The sequence below is a fragment of the Myotis lucifugus genome, unplaced genomic scaffold (genome assembly GCF_000147115.1).
Source record: "Myotis lucifugus unplaced genomic scaffold, Myoluc2.0 scaffold_121, whole genome shotgun sequence".
NCBI classification, from domain to species: Eukaryota; Metazoa; Chordata; class Mammalia; order Chiroptera; family Vespertilionidae; genus Myotis; species Myotis lucifugus.
Window position 1 is genome coordinate 2,697,290 of NW_005871169.1, and position 22,890 is coordinate 2,720,179.

Below are 22,890 nucleotides of genomic sequence, written 5' to 3' on the forward strand. Positions count from 1 at the left end.
GGGAGTCAATTAGAGAGAGAAAGGGAGGAGCAAGGATTGCACTACCAGGGAAGCAGGAGGAGAACTAGTGATGCCCCGAGCCAGGAATGTGTGTTGTGCCTGCCACATAGGTAGGGGCACGTCAGAGCCCATCAACGAACTGGTGGTTCAAGAAGCAGGGATGGTTAGAGCATTGTCACAATATGCCAAGGTTTGGGTTCGATCCAGTCAGGGCCACATACAAGAATCAACCAAGGAATGCATAAATAATTGGAACAACAAATTGATGTTTCCCTCCCCCTTTCTCCCAAAAAAAAATTCAATAAAAAAAAATTTAAAAAAAAACTTTTCATTTTTCTGAAGATGAAATTCATTTAAAAATATTTATTTAAAAACTTTTCATTTTTCTGAAGATGAAATTCATTTAAAAATATTTATTTATTAAATGTTACAAGACCTGTCTATTGCACCGTGTGTCCACCACCTGAAAATTCATTTTTAACAGTAGTCCTGAAACTTCTAGCCGTGTGTCCACCACCTGAAAATTCATTTTTAACAGTAGTCCTGAAACTTCTAGACTGACCTCATGTGGCCCAGTCTAAAGGGAGTGATTCTCTAAACCTACTCCCAAAAGCAGCAGCAGAGTCACCTGGAACTTGTTAGAAATGCAAATTCTCAGGCCCCATCCCAGACTTTCAAAATCACAAACAGGAGGCCCAATAATCTCTCTTAACTGGTCTCCCTGGTGATTAATGTTTGAGAACCACTCTCCTAGTGTGATCCAGACTTGAAAATTACAGTCCTTGTGAAAATTATAGTAGCAGTTCTCAACCACCGTTCAGGACTCACTGGTCTGTTTCAATCAATTTGAAAGAGAAGAGAAGTTGCAGTGTTATACCAGGAACCACATACAGACATCCAAGCTATGGCCACACTGTCAAAACCAAGGGTGAGCCCACGGCAAGGGCCTGAATGTGTGTCATGGTTGACTCTTGAGGGTTGTTAACATCATAGTGCATTTATTATATGAATCTCATGCTATATATAACTGAATAGCCCTGTTATACATTTAAGAGTGTTAGACATTCTGAGACTATAAACTGGAGACTGAGTATATTTCTGTTAAAAAATAAGAATGGGATTTTCAGTGTTTAAAACTATTCAGTGGTTATCCACAGAGCCACTTATAGCTTGAAATAAACTATAATGAATTCCCAAAGTAAATGAACTATAATGATTAAGCTTGTAGAAGTTCTTGACCGTCCTCTTCACCAAGCAGGTAAATTTAACCTTGGAATGCCAGTTTGTGGATATGTTAAATGAAGGGGCTGGATTGATTCATCTCTATAATGCAGTTTGTCTCTACTATTCTGTGACTTAGAAATGGTGTGATTCTAAGGAAACTGGAGACAGTGTGAAAAGACCTAGAAGAAACGAAAATCTTGGGAAAGGATCCAGATCTTCAAGGACAAGTGTTATTTTCCAGACAGCGATTCTCAGGCTTTTATATACACATGAATCACTTGTTCAAATGCAGATTCTGGTGCAGGGCTGGGGTGGGGGTGGCGCTGACGCAAGGCCCATAAACCCTCATTTATAAAAAGGTCCCAGGTGATGCCTGTGGCGCTACTCTGTAGACCACACTTTGAGGAGCAGGTAAGAGCAGATGTTAAGGCTGGAGAAATTAAATGATAGAAAGACAGCATCCATTGAGTCTAGAGAAAACTTCGGTGTGCTCCTTGGACTCATTGTACTAGCAGCAGAATAATATCTTCCATTTTTCTATGTCAATAGGATAAGAGTGGGCACTCCTGTAAGAAAAAGAACCTTAGTTTCTAAAGAGTTCCGTGCCTGGGTTCCAGTTTCCAGAGAGAGGATTCAATTGTTCTGCAGTGGGACCTTGACTATTGCTGACTTAAAAAAACAACTCCCTAAGTAATCCCGGAAGGAGAGTCTTCGGAGCAGTGACTTTGCTGGTCACGTATTTCTCCTCTGTGGGCTGCTTCCCCTCCCGTCCAGGCTGTTCTATCCATGCTAGCCCAAGGCCACCTGAGGGGCATGGTTTAATGGTCATTATTAACTGTACCAGTTACTGTGTCACTGGGTTCTTCCCACCAACATGCTAGAGGTGGCTGTCTTCTCTGCTGACAGCGTTTCTGTTGGGGAATTTTTTTCTATCAGCTCCATTTGAAATCTGTCTTCCTAGGAGGAGTCAGAGACACCCTCTGTCTATTGTCTTTTCCTGTTTACTATTTCAAAACTTTCTCCCAATTGCTGAAAACTTGTGAAGCTTGGATCTAGAGTTATGCAACAACATTTTTGCCAGCTGGGACCAGAACTGAAAAAAGAAATTTAACTCTGTGTTGTCCACTGTTTGTAAATTATGCATGGGAAAAACCTTCTGGAAGGGGATGGTTAGTGGTCTAGATCAGTGAATAATTAATGAAATCATCATGTATGATGGTTATGCAACGGCACAAGTACCCTGAGTCCATACTCAGCATCTGAACCATGTCTACAGCCTGAGATGGTAGCCTGAGAAGAGGGGCCAACAGAATAGCTCGGGAGCAGGAAAGAGGTTTCAATGGGACACATTCCCCTGCTTCCTACCCACTGGAGGTAAACTGAAGACATAAATCTGATTTCTCAGTTATCCGTGTCTTCATTCCACAGATGTTAAGGAACTATGGGGGCCATGTGCTGTGTAAGAGCTGGGGACAAGGTGTGGCTGTGACCAGCAGGCTTGCTCCCACTCCCCTAGAGCTTACAGTGATTGGGAGAAGTAGCCATCAAGCAAGAAGCACACAAATACATATAAACGCTAAGTGCCAGGGAGCCCACAACAGAGGATTTGACATCGACAGGAGGTCAGAGAAGACTTGCATGAAAATGGGCCCTTTGAACTAAAATCTAAGAGTAAGCAGGCATCAACTAGACAAATAGAAGGAAAAGATTCCAAGTAGAAGGAAGACCCTGTGAATGGAGTGTGAAGAGTGAGTGTGAGGGACCCCGAAGTCCAGAGTGGCTGGAGTCAGAGTCAAGGGGAGCAGTACTGAGCTAAGTGGCGGCCAGAGCATTAGGGGCACCCATGGCAGGCAGAGGGGCCCCATGGTCTCTTATGTAAGTCTCTCAGATTTCAAATAATCAAGTTTTGAGTGGGATCTTGAAGGACTGAAGTAACATGGCATGTTGTGGGACTCAGAATCTTACCTAATAATAGACAAACATGTACATTGACCGTACCTTCGCTACGCTAACAAGCCAATCAGGAGAGTATGCAAATTAACCTAACAAAGATGGCGGTTAATTTGCATACATAGGCTCCAAGCGGTGGAGCCAAGCCTGACGGCCTGGGGGCCGGTGGAGCAGCAAAAGCCTCACGGCTCCGGACCGGCTCTGGCCGGAGCCAGGCCAGAGCGAAGGCCTAGATGCCAGGTGCCGGAGTAAAACCAGTGCCAGCAGCCAGGGGAAAGGAAGGCCTATTGCAGGAATCTCTTCGTGCAACAGGCCTCTAGTATGAAATAAAATACAAAACAAACAAATGCAAAATAACTGTAAAAATTAGTCTCGATTTTCAAGTGTAATAGTAACACCTTTTTAAAACTGGAGAATGAAATTACTGCTACAGATTTGACGTGACTGAACTTTTATAATAAGCCTATGTTACTTTTATAATCAGAAAATGAGATTTCAATTTAAGAATGGTGACAGTAGTGCCCTTGAGTGTGTGTGTGTGTGTGTGTGTGTAATGAAAGCGATCGTTTCTGCATCACCTCTCTAAGTCTCACTCTCAGAATCAGGTTCCCATGCCGGCGCCCAGGACACCCAGCCTGACACGTCATTTCTGAGCACCGCTGCTGAGGAAGAAGCCCCACATGCTTCATGGCGCCAATTAATAAATAACCCCGTTTGCAAAATGTGCTTCTTTGTTGACTGCACCAACCTATTTGCTTTGAGAAAACGGATCTACAATCGGGCTTTATTTGTGGGCTCATTTCTAAAGTGGCGCTGTAGACCCGAGATGAAAGCACACTGCCTTGCCTTTATTCGAGCCCTCAAAGGGAGTCCCACCCTGCAAAGAAAGAAATGGCCACAGTGCCCTGCCTGGCTCAACTGTTGACAGCATTGTCCAGGGGCTGAATTCAGCCTGGGGTCTCCGCCCGGGCGGCTGAAGGCAATCTAGAGCTTTCTGCGAGCTGTGTGAATAGGGGCCTCCCGCCAGCTGTGCACACCCTCTCTCCTCTGCTCCTTTCTCCCAGAGGCCTGCTGCTTTCACTTGGCAATGGAATCCCACATGCAAACAAGGTCAAGGAGCTTTGTGAGAGAAAGAGTGACATTTGCAAAGGAAGAGAGCCCCTCAGCTGGGAATAGCAGGGGGAGGGCTGAGTGGCTTGTGATCAGGAGGTGATGTCACCCTGGACTCACAAAGGAAAGTGTAGCCTTTTCTTTGGGGAGATGGATGACATCAGCCCCTCGAATGGGGGCTGGTTTCATTTTATCTTCTTTTCAGCTATTAATGAGATTTCTCAAGCCTTGAGGGTTTTCAAAAATTGGCCCGGGGAAAACATTTTAAAAACTTTGTCAAGATCCTCCGTGGCTGGCTTGGTCTGAGCCTGAGCCAGCCCTTTCCTGACTACCTGGGGACATGCAGCACTGTATCAAAGGGCTTTACAAAAATATAGAGAGAGCGAGCCCTGGCAAAGAACCTCCATGAGGTCAGCAATGTTTCTCTTAAACCTTCCCTCCAGTTCTCTTTCCCTCACTCAGACTTTTCAACAGTGCTTGTTTATTGCTGGTCTTTTAGGGGAAATCCTTCTAACTTGTAATGTTTATTACTTTTGGGACTTAGAGTATGTGTGTGGGATGGAGGGTGAGGAGGCCGGGGGGGGGGGGGCGGGGACAGGGGGGGGTTCCGGGAGTTTGACCCTTTGAGGACAAAAGTTTTGTAATTTCATTATCCATTTGCCTTTAATGTGAATGCTGGGTAGTCACCCGGAGGGTGTGAGGGTGAATAAATTGGGCTCCATAAGGAGATCTGCAAAGAACAGACAGTTCGCCATTGTTAATAATGTTATAGTGATTACATGTACCCTCTGTAAGCAGATATTTATTGAGAACGTTTTTCATTCAGTCATTCGTTCAGCCAACCAACCAACACATATTGTTTCACTACCAGGTTCTGGGCGTGGTATTTATAACATAGAGAGTGTATTAGTTAGCTCAGGAGACCGTAACAAAAGACATCAGGTTGGGTAGATAAACAGCAGAAATTTACTAGTATTTCTCACCCCTCTGGAGGCTAGAAGTCCAAGATTAAGGAGTTGGTGGGACGAGTTCCCCCGGAGATCTCTCTGGTTGGCTTGCAGATGGCCCTCTCGCTGTATCCTTCCGTGACTGCTCTGTGAGTGTATATCCTGTGTCTCTTCCTGTGTCCAGATTTTCTCTTCATATCAGGGCACCAATCAGATTAGATCAGGATTCACCCGAGGGGCCTTATTTAGACTTAATCACCTCTATAAATACCCCTCTGTCCAAACACAATGACATTCTGAGGTACATGAATTTTGGGGGATGCAATTTAGTCCAGCAGAGAAGAAGAAGCTAGCACCCTTGACCTCAGGAGTTGGTCATGTAGTAAGGGAAACAGACAAATAAACAAGTATAGAAATGAGTCCATAATCCATGACGCTGTAGGACACAGAGGAAATCCAGGAGAGCCTGAGGGAGTTCAGGAGGCCCTCCAGGCAGCTTTTGTACAGGGGTCATCCGTTAGACAAAGGTCCCAGAGAGGAAGACATTTCTAAGGCTTAGGATGACACCAAAGTTTTGCCACTGGCAAGTGTTTCAGCTAGAGCACATATTCTCAACATCAACCCCAAGGGGATGAAAACTGGTTCTTGGAAGGATGAAAAAAAATCATATGCTTTATGTATAAAGTACAGATATCTGTAACACATATCAGATATATAGTATATCTGTGATATTAAACTTTTATGAGGGTGAATTTAGGAAAAAAAATCTCAGAAAGCTCCTTAGAAGGGCAATAGTGAACCAACAATGGTTGAAAAATACTGAGCTAGAGGGAGTGATAGAAGTTGAGGCAGGGCAGGTGTCAGAGACCAGTTGATAAGACCCATGCAAGAACTTAGATTTTATGTCTCGTCTGCCTTGAGCCTTGCTTCTGCACAGTGCAAGCATTCACAATCTGGAGGTATGATGTTTGCAGTGAAAGTGAAATTATGAATTGTGCTTTGCAAAGATTCCGGGGGGGTGCGGTGGGTTGTGAATCACACCGTCTGGTTCTAATCTCAGGCAGACCTTTCTCTCTGCTGGTGACGAATCGCTTTCATAGTGTCACTTCCTGCTGGGTGGCTGATATGTAATGTCACAGAGAGAGAAGTGGTAAAACACCTGTCCCGATCTGCCTCTAAAGTAACCTTATTTATGATTTTTTTAAAAAAAGCATCCTTTGTTCAGTAGTCTGTAAGCAATCTCTTGGTTTAGACAGACTTCTGGGATTCTTTTATTATATGGTGTGATAGAAGAGAAACAAATCCTGTTCAGTTTGAAGAGAAATTTAAGTCCATTTCTGTTTAAATTAAAACTTACTTCCCTAAATGCCGACTAGACTTTCTTTCACATTCATAGATGCTATGTCCTTCCTGCTTATTCTAGCCACTTCAGCCTATTGGATACCTTGAACTTTTGTCTTTGTGATACTCTTAGGAAAATTTTAAGAATGGAGACTGCAAATGAATGCAGTCCTAGCATAGAACCAAAGCAAAGGTTTCTGCATATGGTACTGTGTCTGATTTTTATTTTTGGCAAATTCTCACATATATTTTTGCAAAGAAGTTCTTAATGGATGATGCCAATTAAAAAAAAAATCTGTTTACAAAGTAATTCACATTTGTAAAATTGAGATAATAATCTACAAAACAACTCCTGCAGCTCTTTTTGCCTTGGCTCCGGGACTTTTCCAGCAAGGTCAGGGGTGGCAATAAGCAAATGCAGACATTTCAGAATGAGTGGAAAAGCTAAATCCTGACATTATTTGCCTCCTTGACAACAGCCAGAGATACACATACACACAGTTGACCTTCATTTAATGTTGGCTCGGAGTCTTGTAACCAGTGGGGGGCCTTTTAGGAGTCCTGCCTCTCAATTCCCATGACACTACTTTTGAAAAAGTTGGAGGTCAATTTCCATTGCTACTTTCTGAAACAGTTATATAAAGAAAAAAAAATCTCCCTCAAACAACCATGACCTTCCCAAATCACGTACTGCACAATTTGTAATCGTCCTTGAGATTTGGGCCAAAGGAAGGGCTTTTGGAATCTTCTGTTTGTGTTCGGGTTCCCTAGCAACAACATCTCTGAGAGAGATTGTACATACTTTCTAGGGGATTCCACAGTTTTTCGTACATTGAAAAAGAAACTACATTTTTTTTCACAGTTTCAAATTGTGTAGCAACCAAAAATGACTAAACCTAGACAGAACAAACATGAGGTTCAATATAGAACATTCATTTTTTGTCCTCAGAGGTTTCTTTTTTTGAACATTTACTTAAATATTGCTCTATTTGTCTCTACCATCCTGTTACCAAGGCCTCGTTTTACGTGTATGTCGCTGTGTGCTCAGAGGAACTGATGCCGGCATTCAGTGGCAGTGACCCCCAAAACAAAGAAGGAACCTCTGGTATAGGAGAGTAATTCCATTCCAGAAAACTTAGTAGAATTTTATACTCTCTATACAAGTAATGACATTCGTCCCTGATTTTTCCTCCTTCTAGTTATACTTACAGACTACTTACAGGCTAAATAATATTGATTTGACCACCGAAACATAATTTAAAATTTATTTTAAGATATTAGTTATAATAAAAACAAACCATGTTGCCCTAGATAGAGTGAATGAAAATATTATTACTGGACCAAGCAATTATTTTTAAGATGTTGAGATTATCATTTAAAATGGATGTTGTCACTTTACGATGTTGAGAATCATTTTAAAAATAACACTTGATATTCTCATTTTAAAAGATAATCCCATGTGCTGGGCCCTTTGGTTAGCGTTTTAAAAATATTACATGTTTCCTCCCAAAAATTCTCTGACATAAGCATCATTATCTCCATCTTATGGGTAAGAGAACTGAGGAAAGAGTTGTAAAGAAGTTAATTCACTTCCCCAAACTCACAAATCGAGTAAGTGACAAAACCAGGACCCAGAACCAAGTGTGTGTGTCCCACCCCATGGCTGTGCTTTAGTAGCTGCACTCTGCCCGGAAGCAAGTAGTTTTCCCCACAACTCTCCATTGCCAAGGTTAAATGGTACCATAATGCAGAGCAGGTCAGTGCTTGGAGTCGGTTATTTTGTAACTAAATTCCCACGAAGGAAAATGAATGTTTTAAAATGAACCTCTGCTGTCTTTTCCAAGTAAAAAATGTCCTGGTCTCAAGCTCTTCCCATTAAAATGCACAATTCATTCTTTCTTCAAGTTTAAGTAGTAATAATGCCAGGAAGCACATTACTTAGCAAATGACAAGTTCAAAATAGCAGATGTTTGTCTGTTCTTCACCACAACATCTGCTTTATTAGGCATGCAAAAGTGCTCTTCGTTTGGAGCTGCTATGTATGGCCGATGGAAGCATACACTTCTGAGCTGATATAGACCCCAGAGATTGTTCATTACCACGATTTAGTTACACAAACTAGTTTACCAGGGCAGTTATAAGAAAATGAGAAGTGAAAGGAGAGCTGCCCCCAAGACAGATCGGTTTGACTAGAGGTAAACAATGCGGATGGAGTGGCGCACTTGAGGATTTGGTTCATTTAGGAGCCCAGCCAGAGCTACACCTTGTAAGCTAAGGAATTTGGCTGGCTGCCTGCCTGCAGCATGTGCCCTGCGAGGGACCCTCATCCCTGGCATTACTATCACAGCAAACACTCTCCTGGCTCAGCCTTGGGCAGGGGCAGAGCAGGGGTCAGAGAACATCACAACCACTGGCATGGTGCTGCCCACATCTATCTGTTCATTTGTCATGTGGAGCAACCTCCCTGTGGAAAAATGGCTGGGAGTTGGGGAAAGGTGAGAAGAGGAATTTGGGGGTGAGGGGGTGGGGAGAAGGGGCGGTCAGTGATGCAGAGCCCTCGGTGGGGGGTGCTGGTGAGCCTTTTCCCACAAGAGCACTATGTATCAAAATAATTAAACTGAGAGAAAGCAGGATAGAATGAATAGTTTTAAGTAGAAGCATGGAGGTTGAACATGGAAATCACAGAAAGAGAACATATGTCCTTTGTCTTTGCCGGTTTGGGGATTTCATAAAGTAGCCTTAGGCCTGACTACTTACACTGACTAGGGGAAATTAGTCCCGTTGCCTTGGTCTCATTTCATTTCCTTGGAAGATTTTATATATATATATATATATATATATATATATATATATATAATCGTTCAGAAATCTTTAATAATTTAAAAAATGTTTTAAGAAAGACTAATTGATTTGATTTCTCCTGAATTGTAAGCAAAGAATTTCTGCTGGGAAAGCATTTTTTAATTTGGTTGGAATGAGCAGGTTAGAAGAAAAAATATATAGTTAATCAAAATGAAAAGATGACGAGATTGACTATAATTTTCTGAGTGAAAATGAAAGATTTTTTATATATTTATATATAGGAAATTAAAATTTATATTTTATGAAAAGTCCTAAAATACGGTTCATTGTGTTCATTTCTCTTTAATGGTGTACTAAGGTGGAACACTTCAATATTAAGACTTAGGACATTTTAGAATGTCAGAAAGCTATGATAATCTTAACTTTGAATATCCATATGACATCTTATGTAGTAATTTAAAAGTCACTTTATAACTATGAACAGCATTGATGTTTAAGCTTCTTGTGTCTATTTTACAAGTCATTAACTATGGCCTATTCTTTCACTCTTCTTAAAAAAATGTATTTGTCCCTGCCATTGAAAACAGATAACTCTACTCCAAGCATGTCAAACTCAAAGGCTAACACTGGCCAAATAAACAAGGTTTAAGTTTATGTGGGCTGCAAAAAAACAAAAGCTTCAATCTTCATAGAAACGTAGGTTTATTTTGATGAAGACATGCCGAATACAAAGGGCTGAAATAAATGAGTAACCATTAACATAAAATAATAGAAAATTTTAATAAAAATTAATATTTTTTCTTGAACATTAACTTACTAGACATTGAGAAACTGCACAAATTAATAAGCATAATGCAAATAAACCTATTTTTCTTGTGCTCTGAAAGCAAAATATTTTCTGTTGTGCACACCAAACAGGTCAGTACAAGATTAATGATGTGGTAACTGGCTGCTAAAATATTTGCTGCTAGTATTAGTGGAGAGAAATGGTGCGCCTGTGTGTAGTAAGGCGGGTAAGGGAAATGAATGCAACACGATTATGGTAATCAGTCATTAGTGAACGTTGTAGTTCATTATTAATAACTAGTGACCCAGTGCATGGATTAGTGCACATTGAAAGGAAATTAATTAGAAGGTGGCCAGTGGGGTGGGACTGGGCGAGACAGGCCAGACATGCTCTGGAGCCAACCTCCTGGGGTCCCTCAGAAAATTAATTTTCAAATCCCTAAGATCATCTGAATTCTGGGGCATCACCCTTGACTACGTCTTCAAAGAGCACCAGTGATCTGATTTTAGCCTTCTCTCTTCAGAGAGTAGATACTTATCATTTGCCTTTCTCAGGAAAGGGACATACACTTTTATACTATTGGGGAATTAACTGGAATTGCTGACTTTTATGGCTCTTATACATGCCACAGTTACCTTCAGACAACTTTGGTCATTTTAAGAAGCTCACATTCTTCTTCACCTACACACCCCACCCCCAACCTGAAAGTTTCTGTTCAAAATCACCTTAATCACATTATTTGCATACTAGAGGCCTGGTGCACGAAGTTCTTGCACTGGGGTGGGGGTTGGGGGAGGGAAGCTCAGCCTGGCCTGCACCCTCTCGCAGTCCGGAAGCCTTCAGGGATGTCCAACTGATGGCCCACAGGGAGCGGGCCTAAGCTGGCAGTTGGACATCCTTAGCGCTGCCACGGAGGCGGGAGAGGCTTCCGCCACCACCACTGTGCTCACCAGCTGTGAGCCTGGCTTCTGGCTGAGCGGTGCTCTCCCTGTGGGAGCGCACTGACCACCAGGGGGCAGCTCCTGCATTAAGTGTCTGCCCCCTGGTGGTCAGTGCACATCATAGCGACTGTTCGTTCCGCTGTTTGGTTGATTTGCATATTAGCCTTTTATTATATAGGATATCATTGTATCAGAAGTGAGGCCTGTTTATTCTAGAAAATAGTTTAATTTTGCCTTGGTTTGGATCTTCCTCAAATTCTGAGCTTTTAGTTGCCATTTCACATCATACCTGTCCCACTAGAAGAGTCCTTATTGGCAACTTCTCCCTGTGACTCTACACCCTCCCCATGCTTCCTTTGTACCTTTCAGAGGGAAAGTGGACTAACCAGTGAGGACTCTCTTAAGGTATTGAAGAAGAGAAAGATTTTGTTTTTAAATTATAGAAAAACTACTAAAATATAAATCAGTCATTTTAATGAAGCATGTGAGCCTCATAATGTAGTGTTTAAATTTTATGCTTTTGCTATACATAGGCTTTTCAACATTGACCACTAATTTTTCAGGCATTTTCCTCAAAAATTAGATGACGAGGATGTGAAATGTCTCTTGGGGGGCCATTCTCTATTCCTTTTCTTCTAGCCTAGGTGGGCCATGTCAGTTCCAAGCTGGCAGTCCTCTGGGTGCTATTGGTTTATGGAACATAGTTTGAGGAAAATGGCAGTGTAAAGAGGTGACTGCATTTGAGCAACATAGGGAAATAGGAAATGTACCTTTGAAACTCTGTGCCCCTGATTCTGCTTAGCAGTTTCATTGCCAGTTTCCTTTTTCTTGTTAAATTTATCTTTATTGTTGAAAGTATTACAGATGTCCCCTTTGTTTGTTTGCATTTTTTTTCCCATTGACCCCCTCCACCCCACACCCACCCCTCCCAGGCCTTCACCACTCTATTGTCTGTGTCCATGGGTGGTTTGCGTTTACTAAAGCTTTTTCATTTAAAAACAACCACCCCAAACTTCGAAGATAGAACATAAATAGACTATGCTTAATTAAAAAACAACTTATGACTCATTGCTTGCTTTAGACCAAAAAGAAAAAAGAAAGTGTTAGCAAAGTCCTTTTAAGAAAAAGATTTAAATTATCTTCACTAGTAAACAGGTTTAGAAACAGATTTTAACTCTTCTTTGGTATGAGTGCAGTACATCAGCATGCTTCCTGCTGATAAGGGAAGTGCTTCCTCTGATCTCCTGACTGGGAGTTCAGAGGAAACTAGGATCAAATAGATTATCAGTCACCAGTACTGTAAGTTTTATAAAGATTAATTAAAACTGAAACACATATGATACTCTTTGGGACATTATTTTATTCCAGTTCAGCTGATGTCTAATGATGCCTCAAATTAAATGAACAATATCTTTGCTGTATTTGTTTTTTCAGGTTGCTATGGTGATGATTTCCTCGGTAGATGGACCAAACAGTAATAAGGGCAGTCAGTGTTCAGTGCTGCCATTCCAGTACCCAATAAGGCATAGTGAGAGAACACAGAACTGGGAGTGGGGTGTTGAGGGTAGAGTGAGAAAGGATGGGGCACTGGCCCTAAATCTGTCCTTCACTCTGGGAGCTTCAAATCCAGTGGCATTCCTGAATCTCACTTTGCTCATCTCTAAAATGGGCCCACATCATAGAGTGGTTATGAATTTTCAATAAAATAATATGCTTGTTAAAAGCCCTTTGAAAAACTGAATTACCATGCAAATATGAACTACCTTTCTTGTAGCTTAATGAATGATTGATTTTTTACATCTCAGCTATTTATGATGGCTCTTTAGCTGGTATGGTAATTTCTTTTCTAGCTCCAAGTATTTTTCTAATATCATCCCATATCTGGATAAACTTCTGTTAAATTACAACACATATAGAGGATCATCATATGCAAGACACTTAGCTAAAAACCTTACTTTGGTTATTTCATTTAATCTATATAACAAACCAATGAGCTTAAATACTAATTCTATTACAAATAAAGAAGTTGAGAAATTTCTTTTATATTTTACTAGAGGCCCAGTGTGCGAATTCGTGCACCAGTGGGGTCCCTCAACCTGGCCTATGGGAACGTGGGCCGAAACCGGCTCTCTGACATCCCCCAAGGGTTCCTGGATTTCGAGAGGGTGCAGGCCAGGCCGAGGGACCCCACCGGTGCATGATCAGGGCTGGGGAGGGACACGGGAGGTTGGCCAGTCAGAGAGGGACCGCGGGAGGGCTCCAGGGCATGTTCGGCCCATCTTGCTCAGTCCCAGCAGCAAGCTAACATACTGGTCAGAGAGTCTGCCCCCTAGTGGTCAGTGCACATCATAGCGAGTGGTTGAGCGGCCTTAGCATATTATGCTTTGATTGGCTGAACGGACGACCGTACACTTAGCATATTAGGCTTTTATTATATAGCATGATGAGGAAGAGGATATTGGGAGTCTAAACATCTCCTGTTTTATTTCCTGATACCTATTGGTTGATATAACTTCTTTCATCTACAGCTTTGTCTCTCCTCCGTCTCTTTCCTACCCTTCTGACCCCCCAGTCATCCACCCAAAGTCACAGATGTGACTGACAGTGTCATGATTTTTAAAAATTACTGCATATTTGCTAACCTGTGTTTTCTCAGGAGTTTCACTTGTTTTAATATTTGCAAATATGTTTGTACTATTATTTTTTCCTCTAAATGAGATGCAGATACCTGAGATTTTTCCAGAAGCCTTATTGCTTCCATCCCCAAAATGGGCAGATGGACTTAGAAACAGATTTTCTTCTGTTACTCATGCAGGAGAGAGTGCATTTAACAAAAGGTTTCCCTTTGAGGGGTACACTGAGGGAAATAGTGCAGTGAACAAAACACTTTCCCCCCTTCTAGGCCCCGAATAAATTTAAATTTAATAGGAAAGTAAATTAGGATACTTGTTTATGCAGAAAGTTTTTAGTATTAGACATTAGCAACCCTGATAACAACTACATAGGTAAAACAGCTTACCAAATAAGTTTTTTTAATTCCACAATCTTTATTAAAAAAAACAACAAAAACAAATCTTGTTTTTACCACAGGTAATAGAGAAATAGTAAATCAAATTAAATGAACAGCTTTGCTACCCATTCTGTACAAGAAATTGTTGATGAGGCAGAATTAATCATTTAGCTTTGGGAGTCTTGATTCATTTCAACATTTAGAACACATTTCTCTTCTTCAGAATTACACACAATAGGTTTTTTGGATTATTTCAGTATTTCTTTTGCTGACAATGGGATAATACGTGTTGATACAGGTTCTAAATCACATTTTCTATATTATAATTGACTCCCTTTTCTGCAGCTAATGAAATGGAAAAAAATGCACTAATACAATTCAAAAGACTCACATTATACATTAAAAACTCTATTATCTATTGTGAATTGTAATTGTTAATTGCTTTCATTTATAATTAAAAAGTTCAATTTTTGTGAATTTATGATTTTTAAATTTTTATCCATAATTATACAATTCCAAATTCATGTTCTAATGTTTTACTGTTAGCCTAATGATAGCTTGAGCTTATGAAACAAAGTATCAAATAATTCATTACGTATTTAATTTTTTTATTAACAGACATTTTCTTAATTTTGTTGTGAATATGTATTCCCTTGTCACTAATAAAAGAGCAGAGGAAAAACAGACGTTGTTCTTTTTTTTCAGTTTTTAAAATATATGCTTTTGTAGTATTTTCTTTTGCCTGAGACCAAGTACACAATGTCAAAGTGTCCCAAAATCTAGGAAAAAGTGTTGATACTCAAGAGAGTGAGCCATAACTGGCTGAATGCTGATCAAAAATCTCTCACCTATGGACTAGAAATTAGTATCAAAGAGAATCCTGCTAACTTGTACTACCAAAACTAACAAATTTAAAAATATCTGTTAGCACCTCAATATGATGATTTTTTAATTCTTATTTGTAGCTAATCACCAATTAACATGTGAAGAATAAAGTATAATTCACTGATTGCTTTTTTAAAATAAATACTTATTGAAATTACTCTTTGAAAACTGAAGAAAAAGCAAAAAGAATTTAATGACTCGCAGGAGGGCATGTGGCAATAGCAGTTTTTATGTCTATAACTGCATTTTTAAAAATAAACATTAAGTACACCTGGCTTCCACAGCAGAACTGTTCTATGGCATATGCTCAATAAATATTTATTGAATGGATGCACGAATGGGAATTAGAAATTTATGGTTATCTCTTTCAAGATTTAAATATTCAAAGACAGAGTTTCTACCATAATTATCAGAATTAACTCTATTTTTCAGTACTTTATAGTTTTTACAATATAGAATCACTAAATTAATTTATACTATTTTGCATTCAATGTAAACTTTTGAATCCAAGTTGTTACCTTCTGATGTGTTAAACCTCAGAGGTAGTGAGAGCAGGAAGTAAAAGTAGAAAGCTTCAAAGAGTTTTCAAACTCCAACTGTTTTTCTCTTCTTCTCACAACCACACAATATTTTTCACCAATAGGGTATCACTTTTAATAGTATTGGAATTTCTCTTTAGAAGACACACGTAAGCACTATTAATGAGAAGAGAACATGAGAAACCTAAAAGTAATATTTTCTTACGTTTTTATAAACCTTGTTTATATTTGTTTAAATCTTAGGAAAAGTACATGGTGGTTCTTAAGAGCTGTCAGTGGGTAAATAAAATAAGTACTATAATTTTTCAAAGCATTACTGAATGCCAAGAATCTGATATTATCATTCCAGTGACTAATAAAAGGGTATTGGCATCCTGTTATTTGCAAAGGAATTTACAAGGAAACCTAAAACAATTGGAAAAGACGATGGAAAATGTTGTACAGATTTTTAGACAAATCAACTAAATAAAAAAAAATGAATTAGATTGTCTGGTGAACTGAAGCTAATAAAAACGCAGAGATGAGATATCCAAGCTTTCATTTCCCTGTTCTCTTTTATAGTATTTAGCTACAGAGTTATTTTTCTCCAAAGATTTTTCCATTGAATTATTTAATATGGTATAACTGATATGAAGAACTAGAGGAGCTGAAATGTACGTTAAAAAATATTGGGGTAACAGAATGGCATTGCTTACCTATAATGTAATTTAGTAAAAGGTATTTCACGTTAAGATGATTTATATGGGCCACAGCATTGGAAAACTTTAGAGAGTATCCTTTGATGAAATATTCTGTGACTGGTGCCCCCTAGACTTGTGCAGTAGTACTGACCATATATACAATCTGCTGATTTTGGCTTCAGGAATATTTTCCATGGGTTGTCATAGTAGAAAAAATATTTTCTAATCTTTCATGGCATTTATTTTTTTAAACATTCATGGTAGTATATAAATAATGTCCACATATCTAATTTTAAGCAGCTTTTTTGCAGGATTTTAACCCGAAATAAAGTAAGATGTTTATAAGCCATAGAAAAGATACTGCTCTGTGCAAAAAATTTAAAGTCTGAAAAAAGGAATTTTTCAAATGGAAGCAGGAGACTAGCAACTCAAGATGGTAAAATGTTGAGCTGGAATCAGATTTCTTTATTGCATCAAGAGTCTTCTTAGAATTCTCAGTTATTTTTAGTTAAGTGGAGATTCTATGTAGAGAATATATATTTTTGAACTTTTTAAAAACTTCTTTTTTAACTCACCATACAGGATGAATTGGCATAGGGTGATAGTAGACCTGACCTTAGCTTTAGTGTCTTACATTTTCAGTCACAACAGTTAAGTTTCATTTATTTGAAAATGCACACATATTCATAATGGAATGAGGAAGCACTATTATTTTTATTTTTTAAAAATCTTTATTGTTGAAAGTAGTACATAATGCCCTCTTCCCTCCCCAACCCCCCATTGACCTGTTCTAGCCCACCAAAGGAGGCATTATTATTTTTAAACATGAAAAAGCCTTGATGAAGGGTAAGAGAAGGTATTTGGAAGAATTTACCAATCAATAAAGAATATTTGAAAAAACAGAAAAGGAGGCCCAGATATGTTAGCAAAGCAAACAATATTTTTTAATCACTAAAACTTGCTATTAGAAAACAAGATAATCTCTCCTTTTTTCTAATTTTCTCTTTAAAATTTGAGCCTTCCTTAAATTTTATTTCTTCCATAAGTTTTCTCTCCTTCTCCGTTCTGAAAGTTCTGTCTGAATCCTATACACTGAGTCTGTAGACTGTAAGAATTAAGCCCTCTGACAGAACCAAATCACCTGCGTCGTGTCCTGGCCCCACCACCTACAAGGCTGAGGACCCTGGGCAAGCCACTTGACCTCTGTTTGCATTGATTTGCTCATTTGAGAAAAGCAGATACTAATAGTACCTGCTTCATATGGTTATTACGAGAATTAAAATGAAGAACACTTGTAAAACACATCTAAGCACTCAGTAAGTGGTGACAAGTTTTTACTGTGTACCAAATTAATTATTTGTTGTAATGATTTGCCTTAATCACTTTTTTATGTATATAAACATTCATAAAACATAGGCTGCAGTCTTCTGTGCTTGTGTTTTATATATTGGTTTTTGTTTGTTCTTTGGTTTTTAGATATAAATTGCCTGAGTCAGGGCCTGTATAATTTTTTAATAGCATTAATTTTTTAGAAGAGTTTTAGGTTCATTGCAAAATTGAATGGAAGGTAAAGCTCCCATATACCCCCGTTCCCATACATGCACAGCCTCCGCCATGATCAACATTTCCCACCAGGGTGGGCCGTTTGATACAGTTGATGACCCCACATTAACATCCTCATCTCCGGAGTCCATAGGGTTCACTCGTAGTGTTCTACATTCTATGGGTTTTGTAATATATTTGGAACCATACCTTTTCTCTTATTAATATGCATTTACAATTCTAGATCTTAGGTCTGAAAAGCACTTCTGAAAAGCACTTAGAAATAATGTATTAAATACAGGAAACTAAAGACAGACATAGTATTTACTGTCCATTATACTTTGTTTAAAGTATTACATATAGTAGTAGATATGTCTCCTTTTTCTCCCATTGACCTCTCCCCGGCCACCCCCCACTCCCCCACACATGCCCATACCCTCTAGCATCTGTGTCCATTGCTTATGCTTATATGCATGCATACAAGTCCTTTGGTTGATCTCTTATCCCCCTCTTCCTCCCCTGTCTTCCCTCTGAAGTTTGATGGTCTGTTCCATGCTTCTCTGTCTCTGGATGTGTTTTTGTTCATCAGTTGATGTTGCTCATTATATTCTACAAATGAGTGATATCATGTGATATTTATCTTTCTCCAACTGGGTTATTTCGCTTAGCATAATGCTCTTCATATCCATACATGCTGTTGTGAATGGTAAGAGTTCTTTTTTTGTTACAGCAGCATAGTATTCCATTGTGTAGCTGTACCACGTTTTTCTAATCCACTCATCTGCTGATGAGCACTTAGGCTGTTTTTAGCTATTGTAAATTGTGCTGCCATGAACATAGGAGTGCATATGTCCTTTCTGATTGGTGTTTCTGATTTTGGGGGATATATTCCTAGAAGTGGGATTACTAGGTCAAATGGGAGTTCCATTTTTAATTTTTTGAGGAAACTCCATACTGTTTTCCACAGTGGCTGCACCAGTCTGCATTCTCACCAGCAGTGTATGAGGGTTCCTTTTTTCCCCTGCATCCTTTCCATCACTTATCATTAGTTGATTTGTTGATGATAGCCATTCTGACAGGTATGAGATGGCATCTCATTGTCATTTTTATTTGCATCTCTCAGATGATTAGTGACTTTGAGCATGTTTTCATATGTCTCTTGGCTTTCTGTATGTCCTCTTTTGAAAAGTGTCTATTTAGTTCCTTTGCCCATTTTTTTATTGGATTGTTTATCTTCCTTTTGTTAAGATGTATGAGTTCCTTGTAAATTTTGGAGAATAGGCCCTTATTGGATATAATATTGGCAAATATGTTCTACCATGCAGTGGTCTTTCTTGTTGTTTTGTTGATGGTTTCTTTTGCTTCCATTGTACTTCCTACTTTGAATTCTTACCTACATAAAATGAAAAAAAATAAAAAATTAGAATGACATTTTGAAAATATTATCAAAGGTTTAATGTGATGAGAATAAGGACTGAAAATTATTGCACAAATAATATAATCATGTTTTTAAAAAGAATAAATGTAATAACCTGTAGCCATGATTTTTTCTTCATTGTTTTATAGCTGCTTAATTATAGCTTTATTGTACCTTTATGATTTTTCTCTTAAAATAGTTATCTGCATTCTCAATTACCTTTTGACTAGTTGGATTGTTAAATTCTTCCCACTGGCCAGAGCTCACTTGGAACTGACTGAGCCTTGCTGTTTTAACAGGTTGTGGTGCGGAGTTGTCTGGGGCCATGGGCTCCTTCAGCAGCCCTGGATACCCGAACACCTACCCCCCCAGCAAGGAGTGCATATGGTACATTCACACTGCTCCTGGGAGTAGCATTCAGCTCACCATCCACGACTTTGATGTGGAGTATCATGAAAGCTGCGGGTTTGACGTCCTAGAGGTAGGAATTTACATTGTTTTTCAGCACATTCCAAAATCTGGGGTAGAATTGGAAATCACTGCAAAAATCCCTACATTCTTTCCAGTATTCCGATCAGTGTTCTATTAGAAATTTTGATGACATTTGCAGACACATGGGATTAACATCTCAGTTTGGCTTTCTTTAAAAGAAGTGCCCGAAGGACGTGGTGGCCGGCAGCTTCCAGGAGGCGATGCCAGGAAGCAGGCGTGAAGGGAGCACGTGAGGGAGGGTGCAGGACTAAGAGCCAGTGAAGGGAGGCTCTGTGAGCAACCTGGGCTTCATCCTGCTGGGACCCTCTGAGCTCCAGAGAGGACTATTCTTCAGAATCATCCCTCTCAGGACACCAGGCTGAAGCATTGGTCCTGCAGACCACCCCCACTGATGGAGGAAGTACTTGGCATTGTTAGTGCCCCACACTTGCAGCCTGGAAAAGGCACTGGGGAGGCAGAGTGCGTGCAGGGAAGGCCGTGGGCTGCGGGCACTGGGGTGGGGCAGGGCAGTAAGCAGAGGAGTTGTCCACCGTACCTGCAGCTGCAACCTGAGGGGGTTCACGTGGGGCCAGGTGCGAAGCACATCTGCTGCAGAGGCTTTTAACAAAATGGTCACTTACCAGGGGTCCTCAAACTTTTTAAACAGGGGGCCAGTTCACTGTCCCTCAGACCATTGGAGGGCCGGACTATAGTTTAAAAAAAAACTATGAAAAAATTCCTATGCACACTGCACATATCTTATTTTGAAGTAAAAAAAACAAAATGGGAACAAATACAATATTTGTATTTGCATGTGGCCCGCGGGCCGTAGTTTGAGGACCCCTGACAGTTTGAGGCATTTTCCAACATTACTGCAAAGGGTTTATCTCAGATAATTACAATGGCCTTTGAGAATCTATTACAATCAGCTTTTTATTGCAGGAATCTAGTCATTAGGGGATTATACATAGGGTAGACATCCTGAACTTTGACCTACCTGCAAAATTTAAGGTTTCTAAGTATGCACAGAACTATCACCATAAGAAAAGGGATGCTATTGCACGTGACAGTCACGACAAGTGTTTCTCTCTATATATCTGGTAGAACTTAGACACCATGAGGGCTGGGTATTGGGTGTGCTTTTGTTTTGTTTTGTTTTGTTTTACTGCTATTTCCCTAGGGCCACAGATTGCTTGTCAAATAGCAAACACTCTATATGTTTTTAATGAATGAAAACAGAAATGTGTCTATGATTGACACACCATAATAGCACACATTTATAGTGGTTTACAAAGGGATTTTGACATCCATTTCCCCCATTTAAATGTTCAATACTCCTGTGAGTTAAGGGGGGAGATTTTGTCCCCATTTTACCATTGTCAAACAGAGGCTCAGAAAGGTTGATGGGTTTTCCCATGACTACAAGGATGGTGAGTGGAAGAGCTATTGTTATCGGAGGATTGCACAGGTAAAATTCCTCCGTTGCTACTGAGATTGGGGTATCCCTTTTCCCACTGGGAGCTTGGGGTTTGCTTCTTTCGATATCTTAAGCAAAAGAATTTTCTAAGACTCCCACAGGAGAATAAGATGGGGTAGAACGGTTTATTCATGTGAAATTACATCCTTTGGGTAGCAAAGTCTCATATCCCTTAAATCAGTCGTGGAAAATGTGTAGCCAGGGCTTCAGCAGAGCTAGAAGCAGAGTTAGTGCCCAGAATTTCTGTTTCATGGTGGCATTGAGTCTGGTACAACATCAGGCTAGTCCCAGTCCATCAGTCCATTGTGTGGTCCACATGGCCCTGAGCCATGTGGGCAGATGCAGGGGAGTGTGCCCCATGCCACAGGAGAGCCAGGAGCTCAAGAGGACCAAGAGCACCAAGAAGGAGTACTTCCTTTGTTCAGGAGTTTAATATCAAATCTTCCTGTGCTTGCAGTGACCATGCCTACATGCCTATTCTGGGCAACGCCCTATTCCTAGGTATGAGTGACAGGCAGGCACCTTCCCACATCACCCAGACCCTACTGGGCATGCGTCCATTGTCCAGTCCCTTTCCCCAGCAATATGCAGGAATCAGACCTGGAGAGTGTTAAACTGCAGCTTCCTGGCAAAGCTGTACAAATGTCATGCCTCTATCTGGCCTTCCCTTTACTCCTTTCCTGTTATTAATTAATAGCCATGTTATTAGAACAGTATTACTATGAACTGAATGCATCCACCATTCAGCACTTCATGTAAGTCGGTATGAAAAGATAGAGGTGGGCAGTATGCCAGATATTGAAATGAGTGGCAGGTATTTCAAGGAATCTTTAACACTTAAAAACTTTAATTACAAAACAGATTCTTTCCTTGAAAAGAAATGGGGTTCTTGAGTCATGCCCTCACTGAGTGGTTGCAGTCACTAGGAACTGCATTTAGCAGCTCAAGTATCTCTAAAGGAGGATACGCTGCAGGGAATGAAATCAGAGACTGAGCTGGTAAGTCCCATCCCCTCATCATCATGTAAGTTCTGTTGCCAAGTCATGACTCCATCTCAGAAGACCTGTTTTTTGGAAGGAGAGAACAAGGTGGCAACCGAAATTCACACTCAAAGTACGAAGTGCGACTAACACTCAAATGTGGAATCTTCAGATGGTCCCTCTTGCTAGCAAGGGTATTTCTCAGTTGCATAAAACCCTGGACACTTACAAAGGGCTGGCAGCAGACTTTTCCACAATGTGAAATGTTCCAAAACCTTCATGTTCATATCCACAGCGTAGTTGGCAAATGTAAATAGGTTCATTGTGCTTTGGGCTTTGTCACACCCATTACGTGAGAAAGCAAAGACTGGGGCTGCTCCCTGCAAGCTGCCTGGGGACAGAAGGACAAAGCAGGGTCTGCAGGCGGCAGCACTCAAGCCTGGCACTTACTGTGACTGCACAGGAAGGGCCGTGAGAAGTGGCTGCAGTCTGCTTAGGGCTTATGTTTTTAGGACAAGGTAGTCTCCCAATGTTCCATCCAAATCAGGGTTTGGAGGGATACTTTGAGGCCCTTAAATATTTTGTGAGTTTTTTCTTAAGGCTAAAATAAGTATCTTCCTTACTTAAAAAAATTGATTTCAGAGAGGAGAGGAGAGGGAGAGAGAGATAGAAACATCAATGATGAAAGAGAATCATTGATCGGCTGCCTCCTTCACACTCCCAACAGGAAATGGAGCCCACAACCTGGGCATGTGCCCTTGACTGAAATTGAACCTGGGATCCTTCA

General features: G+C 40.1%; 1 protein-coding gene across 1 annotated transcript in view; it reads left to right on the forward strand.

Moving 5' to 3' along the window:
- Positions 1 to 22,890, forward strand: part of CUBN (cubilin) — a 282,087-nt gene that overhangs the window by 97,963 nt on the left and 161,234 nt on the right. Inside the window, exon 29 of the mRNA XM_006093733.3 lies at positions 19,475 to 19,656. Coding sequence (XP_006093795.1) covers positions 19,475 to 19,656 — 182 coding nt within the window. The remainder of the gene's footprint in view (positions 1 to 19,474; positions 19,657 to 22,890) is intronic.